This window comes from Pollachius pollachius (genome assembly GCF_949987615.1).
Source record: "Pollachius pollachius genome assembly, chromosome: 2".
Classification (NCBI taxonomy): Eukaryota; Metazoa; Chordata; class Actinopteri; order Gadiformes; family Gadidae; genus Pollachius; species Pollachius pollachius.
Window position 1 is genome coordinate 49,456,858 of NC_136935.1, and position 12,210 is coordinate 49,469,067.

At 50.1% G+C, this 12,210-nt stretch overlaps 1 protein-coding gene across 1 annotated transcript in view; it reads left to right on the forward strand.

The window, feature by feature from the left end:
- Positions 1-443: 443 nt before the first annotated feature.
- The window catches only part of maml3 (mastermind-like transcriptional coactivator 3), a gene marked incomplete at its 5' end in the record, with an annotated part of 95,853 nt that continues 84,086 nt past the window's right edge, over positions 444-12,210 (forward strand). The window contains one exon of the mRNA XM_079730387.1: positions 444-812. Coding sequence (XP_079586513.1) covers positions 444-812 — 369 coding nt within the window. The remainder of the gene's footprint in view (positions 813-12,210) is intronic.

The window sequence follows — 12,210 nt, forward strand, 5'->3', positions numbered from 1 at the left end:
GTTATTACGCAAGGGTAGCCTGCGGATCCCGGTGACTATTTAAAAGGATGTTTTAGATACCAGGGCTGCGGTGTTTACAAGATTTTAGTTGCAAAAAAACGCGAGCATCACGTTATTGTGTTTCCACCAGCAGCAGCAGTGTTTGGAAACAGCCCATGTTGGCTCCCCTGCGCGTCGGACCGGGACGCGGAGAAGACCCGGTGTTTATCACCTTATGACTGTGTAACTAACGCACAGCTTGAAGGGCTTTCCAAACTCCATGGCTGTGCCTTCGTTGTAGGCAGAGCCACACATTCCCCCCATCTTCCCCTACTGCCCGATTTGAACACTTTTCCAAGAGGGGGGAGAGCAGAGTGAAGGACTCCGGGAGAGGGGGGCCTTGGCGGGGGGTGGGGGGGGGGGTGGGAAAAGTTCTTCCAAAATACCAGCCACTGGGCTCAATGATGGGGGACTTTGCATCCCCCGCTGCCGGACCGAACGGCAGCATCTGCATCAACAACAGCGGGGGGCTGAACGCGGCCGGGAGTGGCGGGGGGGCTCCCGGTAACATGGGCATCCCGAAGCACAGCACCGTGGTGGAGAGGCTCCGGCAGCGCATCGAGGGCTGCCGGAGACACCACGTCAACTGCGAGAACCGGTACCAGCAGGCCCACGCCGAGCAGCTGGAGATGGAGCGTCGGGAGACGGTGAGCCTGTACCAGCGGAGCCTGGAGCAGAGAGCCAAGAAGTCGGCCAACACCAAGCAGAGCAGCAAGCAGCAGGACCCGGACTGCGCGTCCTCCAACGAGCAAAGGAATAACACACTCATAGCGGTAAGAGGCACAACACACACACACACACGCACGCACGCGCGCACGCGTGTGGTGTTTATGGTTGTTTTCGGGGTATCCCGGGTGACCGATGAACTACAGAGGGATTAGGGTTAGTTGTTGGAAAGTGAGGAGTGTGTGAGGATGGTTTCCCAAGTGGTTGTCAAGTGAAGTCAGTGGTTCAAACTTTTGTAGTTGTGCCCTATCGTCCACCCTTTCTAAACCTCGCTTATCTTTTGGATTCCCCCCCCACAATCAAGAGTCTTACATTTTGGGGGTTTAATTCACAGCATACAAATGCGCACATTCATGGCTTTATTTTATTTTATCAGTCGTTTTGGAAATGTTTAGAATAACTACAATCTGAATGGAGGAACCTTGATAACACACCATGTTAATAAACATGTTAGAGCCAAACATGTAACAGCCTAAAAACCCATTTTAAGTGAAATCCACCTAAATCCATCGGGTCAGCGCTGTTTATCCTAAGGATCCCCTTACGTCCAAACTCAGACACAGTTTCTAGGGATACACATCTTGTGTCTTCTCACTTCTCCATCCTGTGGAAAAGCCCCCTTGCCTTGTTATAAACACCCAGAGAGCAGCGGGTCAGGAAGGCGCGCTCTGTTGTTCCTTTTTGTTGCCGCAATGTGCCGATTGCGCTCTTTTGAAATGCAAAACATGGTCTTTAATTTCAGAGGACAACCACCAGCTCCTCTGGTTGCTGTTCAAAAGCCCTGCGTCTTGCGAGAGAGAGAGGACGGTGGGTGATGTTAATAGTAGAGGGCCGGCCAGCGGTCCTTGTGGACATTAAGCTGAACCGCCCATTAGATGGCTGGCAACACATTCTCCAGAATGAAGGGATTAGCGCTTAAAGGGCCAGCGACGCCTTTTCCCGCTCCCGTCTGCTCCTCTCTGGAGGACCGCGGTGGCCAATGAAAGAAACACATGCACACAAGCTGCACGAAATGCGTTCACTCGGGTCCTTAGAGCGACCGTATATCTCAGGCTCAGGGAACGCGTAATGACCGTGAGATACGGCCGTTGGTTGGTGGAACAGAGACTGAGCGACCGCTGCCCCCCCCCCCCCTCTCTCTCTCTCTCTCTCTCTCTTTCTCTCTCTCTCTCTCTCTCTCTCTCTCTCTCTCTCTCTCTCTCTCCTCTCCTCCCCAGCTGCATGCTGGATGTCACTGCGAAACAGGCTCTCTAGGAAAGCCAGCCCGTGCTGTTGATGTGACCGTACACAACACCATCATTTGTCCGTAAACAAAACCTGCCCGCTGTCTAATTTAAGCTGTCTTTTAAGGCCTGCTAAATGTTTTTGGTGAGGCGTTTATATTTGGGTTACACAAAAGTCTTAACATTTAAGAAGTGGAAAACTTTCACAGAAAAGAGACACCAAGTTAACTGTTCATTTCCATCCACTCGTGCTGCCGAAGTTAGTTCTGTGCTCTGAACCGCGCTGTGTTGAAACGCTTACTTGCTTTGGAACCTGTTACATTCAACCCCTTGTAAAGGCTTAAGCTGCATGTTATTCAAATGCTGGTCGCTGTCTGTGATCCTGCTCAAGGAGGCCTACAGGTTGGCTAACACTGAGTGGGTTTGAACCCATGTCCCTTTCGGGTGGGAAGCCCCACACCACTGTAGAGCCCCGGATAGAGACACGCATCCTCCATGTCAATCTCTATGAAGGCACAGACAGACAGGCAGACAGACAGACAGAAAGACATGCACGCAGTGTCAAAGTGTGTGCCACAGTTCTCCACCTCTGCTTTGCTGATCTGCCTATCCTTCCGCCGTATTCTGTTTCTAACCCTCCTCCGCTAACCCTCCCCGGCTAGCCCTCCTCCGCTAACCCTCCCCTAGCTAACGTTCCGCAGGTTACCCTCCCCGGCTAGCCCTCCTCCGCTAACCCTCCCCTAGCTAACGTTCCGCAGGTTACCCTCCCCGGCTAGCCCTCCTCCGCTAACCCTCCCTGGCTAGCCCTCCTCCGCTAACCCTCCCCTAGCTAACCCTCCCCGGCTAGCCCTCCTCCGCTAACCCTCCCCTAGCTAACCCTCCGCGGCTCCCCTCCAGCCTAATGGTTCTCAGACACACCCCTGGCACCCGAGGGCAGCTCTGTAATTATGGAAAGTCTGTGAGTGTGTTGGTAGACTAACTATTAGTGAGAAGGAGGGGGGTGGGGGGGAGGCAGCGGAGAGCGGGGGAGGGGGGGAGAGATTTTTATCCTGCCTCTCCATACCGTTTATTTATCTGGATTTATCCGGCAGTTTCTCTCAGGAGCCGGCCTGGGGGAACTCCAGAAAACAGGGTCAAACTGGCTGTGTGGGTGGGGTTCGCTTCAACGAGATTCAACGGGATATTGTTCTCATCACCGTGGTGATGGCGGGGCAGCCTGTTCGTCACTGGAATAGGTTTCCCATTTTTGTCCGGGTTTTCCCAGCGGGGTTGAAGCCCAGGTCAGGATTCGAAGGTGTGGATGTGATCCCCACACGAGGAACATCTCCCATTGTGTTGCCACTGGTTTAGGGTCGCAGGGTTGGTTCTCACCTTTAGAGCGGGTATAGATAGATCACCTGCCCACGTGACCAACGCTTTTAGATTTCAATAAGAGAACACCGCATCATAACAATAAAACATAACCGCTTCTCACTAGCACGTACACACACACACACACACACACACGGTTGGTATACTGCTCTATTCCAGCCACTTAACATTAAGTGTTCTTTTATATTTAGAGCCCAAGTGTTCCCATTATCAAGCACATGTTATACTGACTCCAATAGACGTTGAATGTCATTTTTAATCTACGTTCTTAAACGGTCCCTGAAATATGACCTACCAAAGTAGTTTCTGGAGGGACGGAGGGAAAGCCTAGTGGTTGAGGTGTCGGACTCCAAGCAGAAAAAGTTACTTGTTCAAACCCCAATGTCCACAGTCTACGTGTTTGTGTCCTGGAGCGAGAGCCCCCCCCCTCCTAGTCCGTCCTTGTTGACTTTTATCTCACATTCACTGGTATGCCAAATGACAAGTTACATGGCGTTTAATGTACACACTTATTGTATGTTGTACGTCCTGGCACTTAACGTACGCACTTATTGTATGTTGTACGTCCTGGCACTTAACGTACGCACTTATTGTATGTTGTACGTCTTGGCACTTCAAAATAGTACTTAGTTGTGTAGTATCTTATCCTAGCTAAGCTTTGTTGTATATACGTGGAATGGGTTAACCTAGTGATTGTTAGTGCTTGGCACTACGCACATCCTTAGTGTCTCACCAGCGATATATTCTTGTTTCTCCTTTTTCTGACAAATTTACTTATTGTAAGTCGCTTTGGATAAAAGCGTGTGCTAAATGCCCTTAATGTAAATGTAAATGTAAGTAAATGACCATTTAACGTATCTCATCATCACGTGATAAGCATGGGTTCACCACCTCAATGTCTAGCAGTGTGTCGTTCCACCAGCTCTTGACTTTAGGGTTGCTCAAACGGCTGCCACAGCCAGTAGCATTCAGCCCATGTTGGCTTTCAGGAAACATTGCATATTTGCATTTCCTGCTTTGGGCGAACCTGGTGTACTTGTCAGAAGCCATGAAATGGTTCCAAGTGGCCAACATGTTGCAGCAGAAAGCGTCAGCCACCAGAGTACGGCTCTGTTTACAGCCCAGGTGGCTGGCAGTGCCGTCCACAACAGGAGTGCAATGAAAACAGCCCATCCACTCAGTCAATATTGAGCGTTTTTTTTAGTAATGTGGCTAAATGGTGAATACACTCTTCTTCTTCTACAGATTTGTTATTGACTCCGCAGAATATTTTGGGGTGGACAAACACTTTGTCCCCGTCATTGGTTGTCATGGTATTGGCGTGACTTTCAATTATCCACAGCGCTGGTGTTTCTGTGTTCTGGAGAGAAAAAATTAGGGGGCGGGGGAGAGTGGCCATTAAAATGTGCAGGAAAGGTATGTTTAACGCATCCATGGAATCAGGCTCCAGCGAGTGATCCATTGGCTTGGACCATCCCATCCACGGCTGACTCTGAGCCGCCTTCCCCAAGAGTCCACACACTCGCTAATGCTACGCTGATGGAACTCAGGGGTTTTCCCTTGTAAATGGTAAAAGGACTGCATTTATACAGCGCTTTTCCAAACAATGGCCACTCAAAGAGCTTTATAACATTGCCTAACATTCACCCATTCATGCACACATTAACACAACGACGGCGGTGTCAACCGTGCAAGGTCATCTCGTCGGGAGCAGTGAGGTGAGGTGAGGTGAACTAGTAAACTTCTGGTTACAAGCCAACCCACTCTGCCTCCTGAGCCACATGTCGCCCCATGTCCACAGAAAACGCTAAATCCTACAGCTATTGTCAACGATGCAGCCAATCATAGACCGGACCTTCCAGGATGACCCTTCAACGACTCCGTCAGCTTTGTCTCTGACCTGAGCTCATGTCTCAAAACATCTTCTCATTGGTCCTCAGGGTATCTTGTTATCAAGTCTGCTACCGGATGGCCAAACTTTGTTCAAGCAGCAGCAGTCTATAGTCTGGTTCCGCTGAGGCAGAGAGCTCACAGTTTGTCCCGGGTACCTCTAGCTTTCTGGCATCCACCTCACCATGGAATGTCACACACTAACACACACACACACTCACGCGTACACACACGTACACACACAGGCGCACAGGCACAGGCGAACGCACACACACACACACACACACACACACACACACACACACACACACACACACACACTCTCTCTCTCTCTCTCTCTCTCTCTCTCTCTCTCTCTCTCTCTCTCTCTCTCTCTCTCTCTCACACTCACGCGTACACACACGTACAGGCGCACAGGCACAGGGGAACGCACACACACACACACAAACACACACACACACACACCGCTCTTGGCAGCAGCGTAGCGTGGGTGGCTGAGTGTTGTTGTATCTGAGGTCTTCCCTCTCTCCCTTCCTCTCCTTCCTCCCTGGTTTCTCTCCCCCCTATGGAATATGACCAGGCCCAGTCCCCTCCCTCCCCCCCCCGCGGCCAGTGTACAACCAAGTCCTACCGGTGAACTACTTTGTACACGGACGTCGTCAACTACTCCTGGTGTGCACGTGACTGTGCGGAAGTGGCCATGTAAACAATAGCGGGACGCTTCCTCCTGGCTCGCCATGAAGCGAGGAACGCTGATGTCTGGACACCGGCGCCGACACGGCCCAAGCGCACCGTGACACAACGGCGTCTTTTGTTTCGTTTGTTTGGGAGGTTTTTTTGTCGAGTCATGACTGTTCTGACTCTGACTCTCGCAACCTTTCGTTGACCCCCCCCAAATCCCCCAGCAATGAATTAGCTCTCAATTATTTCTTGAATTGATGTGTTGTAACATTTTATAACACCCACACGCATAAACACACGCACGCACGCACGCACGCACGCGCACACACACACACACACACACACACACACACACACACACACACACACACACACACAAACACATAAACAAATACAAACACGTACACGTACACAGATACACACACGCGCATGCACACACAGACACACACGTGCGCACACACACAACACACACACGTGCACCCGCACGAACGCACGCAGGCATGCACATGCATGCACGCCCACACACACACGCACGCACATACACACACACACACACACACACACACACATACACACAGTTGAGTCATTAGGGTGCCTGTGACCACATTCCCCTCCCCACCCACATGTCGTACGCCTTACTGGAACATGCAGGGCCTATGGTCCCTCAGACACACACACTGATTACAGGGCGGTGGCGTGAGATGTATTGGTGATATAAGGAATGTGCAATATGGTGTTGCCTAAGGCCACGCACCCGCTTGCACACACACACGCACGCACGTGCACAAACAAAACGCGTGTGAGTGTTACAAAATCTTATGACGCATCAAACTAAGAAATACTTAAGTAAAGTTAGTGGTGGAGGAGTTCCGGGTCACCGAAAGGTTGCGAATAGCTTACACAGTCAAGCTCCATACCTTGAAAAGTTGACATGCATGTGGTGTACTGGTGGACCCCCTCAACTCTCACCTTGGACGCAGCGGTCCTACCAGGCTGAGGCAGATCTTCTGGCTGTAGACGGCCCAGAGAGGAGGCCAGGATGCATCGACTGAAGGCAAAGAGTTACGGTTTCCTCTTTGTTTACGGCGTCATTCTGCCAAAGAGAAACTGATTTGTGTCACTTTCAGAAGGGGATTGCAACGCGTGTGTTTCCACAGTGGGTCAGGCAACACTCCGTTGATTAGAAACCTTCGCTTCAATTTTCGTCACTTTCTTACTGAGATGAATAGAAACAAATACGAAGAGATGAAAAGGAAGAGCTCAGCCAGATTTGAACTCATCTGCCGTAGGACTTCAGTTTAGAAATCTTGACTTGTGACTTCTCACGGAAAAAACTCACTTTTCACTTATCTGAGGAAAGTGTAGCGAGGTGCCTCCCTACCAGTCATGCCTTCCTGTTTCGCGGTCTCCCGAGATGTTTGTAGATATGGGGCTTTTTATAGCGCTGAGAGCATCCGGGCTTGTTCTCAACGGTCGCCGGCCATCCCGCCTCCTCCAATCACTAGGGCAAGTTCATATACCTGCTGATCCGGCAGGCGGAGCTTCTGATTGGCTGTATACATGTCATCTGTTACCTTTTGGAACGGGGTTGGTTTGTTACAAAGGAAGTTCTCTGCCCCTTTTATATTTATCGTTTTTTTTACATAATTTATACCTTAATGGCCTCGAACCATCTTGTATTTTGCTCCCCTCGGTGAAGAGAAGGATTGCACGCACACACACACGCACGCACGCACACACACACACACACACACACACACGCACACACACACACACTTTTGCATGTGCACCACACTCAGTGTGAGGGTACTTCATGCTTATCTTCTCTCTCTCTCTTCACTCCTGTGTCTTCTCCTCTTGCTCCTCACAGACGGATGGAACGATGAATTATGGATGAGGTTGTTGGGAGAGACAGTTTGAACCAGCGGGTCACTCGACCAACGTGTGTGTTGGTGTGCATCTGCGCGAGAGTGATGATAGAACACTGCCTTTGTGTTTTTGTGAGGGTGACTTTATTTGTTTTCCCCGGTGATTATTACGGCTAGTGTACAATTTCATTGCGTAAGACACTTACGGCTTAATAACATGAGTGTGAAGGCGCGCACACACACATGATTGCAGGCGTGAAAGCGTGCGCACACACAAACACACACACACACATGCTCACTTGAACACACACACACACACACACACACACACACACATACACACACACACACACACACACACACTGCTTTGAAGATGAGGGACATTCTGGGTTCAAGTTTATGCACACAGTGTGTGCCCTGTCAAAGTGTCAAAGTTCACCACATCTGCTGTGCTGATCTATCCATCCTTCCTGCATATTCCAGACTTGTTCTAATCCACCATGAGGCAACACTTCCTCTTCTCTACCTTCTGCTAACCTCCACACATTAGAAATGGCATTCATAAAACACAGGGTCAAAGGTTTTTTCTGTATAGTTTCATAAAAGACCCACATATCCATTTATTTCCAAACTCCGGAGATTGAATGATCAGATATTATTTTAGTCCTTCAGATAACTCAGGCACTGTCACTTTGAATCACTTGATTCCACTGAGGAAAGAGACGACAGCTTTTAATTTAGTGTAATGCTGTTTTGAAACCAGTTATGCGCTGAACGTGCAATACTTCCCTCCCTCCTATGGTCACTCCCAGTATCAAGGCAGAGAGAGCTGTTGTGTGTGTGTGTGTGTGGGGGAAGAATCACTCAGACCTTATTCAAATGTCCTCTTGTGTGTCTGTGTTTGTGTGTGTATTAATGTGCACGTATGTGTTTGTGTGTGTCTTAATGCGCGTGTGTGTTTCTTAATGCACGTATATGTGTGTTGTGCTTGTCTTAATGCGCGCATATGTGTTTGCGTGTTTCTTAATGCGCTCGTGTGTGTCTTAATGCGCGTGTATGTGTTTGTGTGTCTTAATGCGCGCGTATGTGTTTGTGTGCTTCTTAATGCGCGCGTGCGTGTGTTTCTTTGAAACTTCCCCACGTATGCATGTTGTTGTCTTCTTGTCTGATACGGGTAGGGAATCAACCCCCCCCCCGTTGACCCCCAGTACGCCCCGGTCTGGTGGGCCGGCCTGCCCTCGATCCAACCCGTGTGACGTACGGCCGGCTCGAACCGCGCCTCCATGCTCCTGTCTCCCCTCGTTCCTCATGGTCAGCCTCTTCCTCATCCCATCCTCCATCCCTCTTCTTCTTCACCCCCCACCTGCCCCCTCGCCCTCCCCTCCCGGTCTCAGGTGATCCCCGGTTCAACGCGTCTCATCCAGCTAGCTTAGCGCTCTAAAGCTCTCTTAGCGCAGGTCAGTGGCAAGGGAAGAACTCTGCCTCCGTGTGGGAATTACCCACGCGCTACACACACACACACAAGCTCAGGCACACACACATGCACTCACACACACACAAACACGCGCACGCAAGCCACTCACAGACAGGCGCACACACACACACACACGCACACACACACACGCACGCACACACACATACAAACACGCACACACACATGCAAACACGCACACACATGCAAACACACACACACACACACACATGCTTGCGCGCACCGATCTACAAAGAGACACAGACACACATGGAGCACACAGCCAGCCAGACACACACACACACACACACACACACACACACACACACACACACACACACAGACACACACAGACACACCCATGAGCGCGTGTTGATTAGGCGTAATGGGGGGGTGTTTAAGGGGGGTGTGTGTTTAAGGGGGGTGTGTGTGAGTATCAGCCAGCGCCCCCCTGGCTGAGTGGCCCTGCTCCTTTGTGAGACTCATTTGTTGTTCTTCCCAGGGCTCGCTTCCAGACCCCCCACACCTTCCTATTGAACCGCCCGCATGCATCTTTTATGAATGTTTGTATGTTGCGTGTGTGCGCGAGTGTATGTGCATGCGTGCCTGTGTGCGCGCAGGGGCTTGTGTGTGTGCCAGTGTTTGTGTGTGTGCGTGCGTGCGCGTGTGTGAGCGTGCGTGTGTGTGTGTGTGTGTGTGTGCATGCTTGTGTGCATGCGTGCACATGTGTGTTGTTTGTGCGCACACACGCAGTCCTCTCAGCTGCTTCGATACCCATTAGTTCACCAGGCAGGATAATTGTGCCACAGTGGCCGCCGTTCAGAAAGAAACGCACATTATCTGATAACACCGCAGAGGGCGAGGTGGAGGAAAAAGATGGAGGCAGGACCGAGAGGGTGGGAGGGAGAGAGGCAGAGAATGAGTGGCAGAGGATGGCAGGCGAAGGGGTTGTGTGTGGATATCCGTGGCCGTGTAGCTCTTGAGCTAAAGTGACGCACCAGCTGTGCTAATGAGCGGAGTACAGCAATGGGCTGACGGGTGCGGAAAAATGTCGGCCAACAGGTTATTTTACGGTGAGTATGTACATGAGGCAGAGGGAAGGGGAAGCACGTACAGAAACAACTCCTGCCCGCGCTGCCTTCTTTAGTGTTCGTTGGATTACAGATACAAGCGTCAGTTGGTTCTCAAAAGGCGGGTCGGGTGCCATAGGTGGGTCGCGACCCCACAGCTGAGAGGCTCTGCCCTTTCAGTGTGTATCAGAGTAGGTGCCAAACCTTCATCTTTAGAAAGAAGCCCATGAATTATCTAATGTTTCAATGTTAATTCAGGTTTCAAGGGCTTCCTATTTCATTGCGTCTCATTGAAGCTTTCTGTTCCCAAAATGTTTTCAACGATACACGAAGGCATTGATGTCTACTGCAGTATCAGTTCAGATATCTGGTTGTGTGTGCATTAAGGACTAATGACCCTGAGGACTGTTGATCCTGAGGCTGGACCGGTTGAGAACCTTTGCAGGTGAGGACCTCTCTAGGGGGATAGAGGCCTTGTTTAGAACTTGTGTGGTGTGACAGAGAGGGGTACTTTGGAATACTGGCTGTATGGGTAAAAAAAAGAAAGTTGCATGAAGCACACGCCAATTTCTCACACTTAATTGTGAGTATTTGCACCCTTTTAATTTTCAGGGTTAGGGTTATTTTTTCAAAAAAATGTGTGCCATTGAAGCTCTTAAAGGGGGTGCACTAGTAGAAAAGGTTTGATACCCACTGCTCTAGAGGATAGAGGCCTTGTTTAGACCTTGTGTGTCCTGACAGAAAGGGATCAGCCCAGACCTCACAAGTCCTCGCCCACCTCTGAACCAAGCCAGCAGACGTTCAGTGGGCCTTTAGGGAGAAGGCGTGGATTTAAATGCATGAACTGCTCCAACAATATCAGCAAGACACCAAAAATCAATGATTTACTTTGTAATCGCCGCTTTCAATTAAAAGGCCACTTTGAAAGGCACCAGGCATGAGAGTCAGGATATTATTGACTTTCAGTTTCTATGAAGGAGTTTTGTTAAGGGACAGGGCTGTTGCTGACATCCCTGTTCAGAAGATTAAGAGTAGTGTTAATGAATTAAGTGTCTACCTGGTGAAAGCATGGCAGAGAGTCTGCTGCTGTAAATGCATATTAAAACCTATTCAGCAGTGTTGATCATCAGGAAGATACGCAGAGGTAGGCACGAGCCTCCCTACTTCCCCAAAGTATCACTCAATACTTACTGATGTATACAAACTACTTGGTGTCCCCGGCCTCTTTAACTGTCTGCCAGTCTACGTCGTGCGCCGTTACCCATCCACGATCCACCAGCGATTTGACTTCATGGCTCATCCCCAGCGGTAACAAGAAGGAGAATGATTAGTTGCTAAGTTACTAATTAGCATATTCATATCACCACACAGGAGAACAATGGGGCGCTGTGGTTGTCTCACACTTGTAAGTCGTTACCAAGTCCTGACCCCCCCCCCCCCCCCCCCCCCCCTTTCCCCCCTCCCCCCCAAACATCCGCATCCTTCACTTTTCCCGCTCTTTCAAGCGTCTCACTCTCCCTCTCCGACTCCCAGCCGCTCTGCCTGTCATCCCACCAGACTAGCGAGCGAGCTAACCGTCCTCCTCGCTGTCGCCGACGGTTACGCCTCACTACATCACTCAGTGTGACGTGAGTCACCATCCCGGGCAAAACGGCACAACTGGCAACCGGGAAGTTTTATTGATTAATTATTTATCGGAGTAAATAAATATTTTTTGGTTAGTGAGATTTTTTCGCAGCAGATTCGGGTCTCCGTGTGATCGTTGTGTACTTTCTTATTTTTTGTTCTCTGCGTTTATTTTAGGGACACAGTGTGAGTTCGCTTTTTTAAATACGAGGAGGAGGAAATATTATTTTTCAACTTGACGTCTT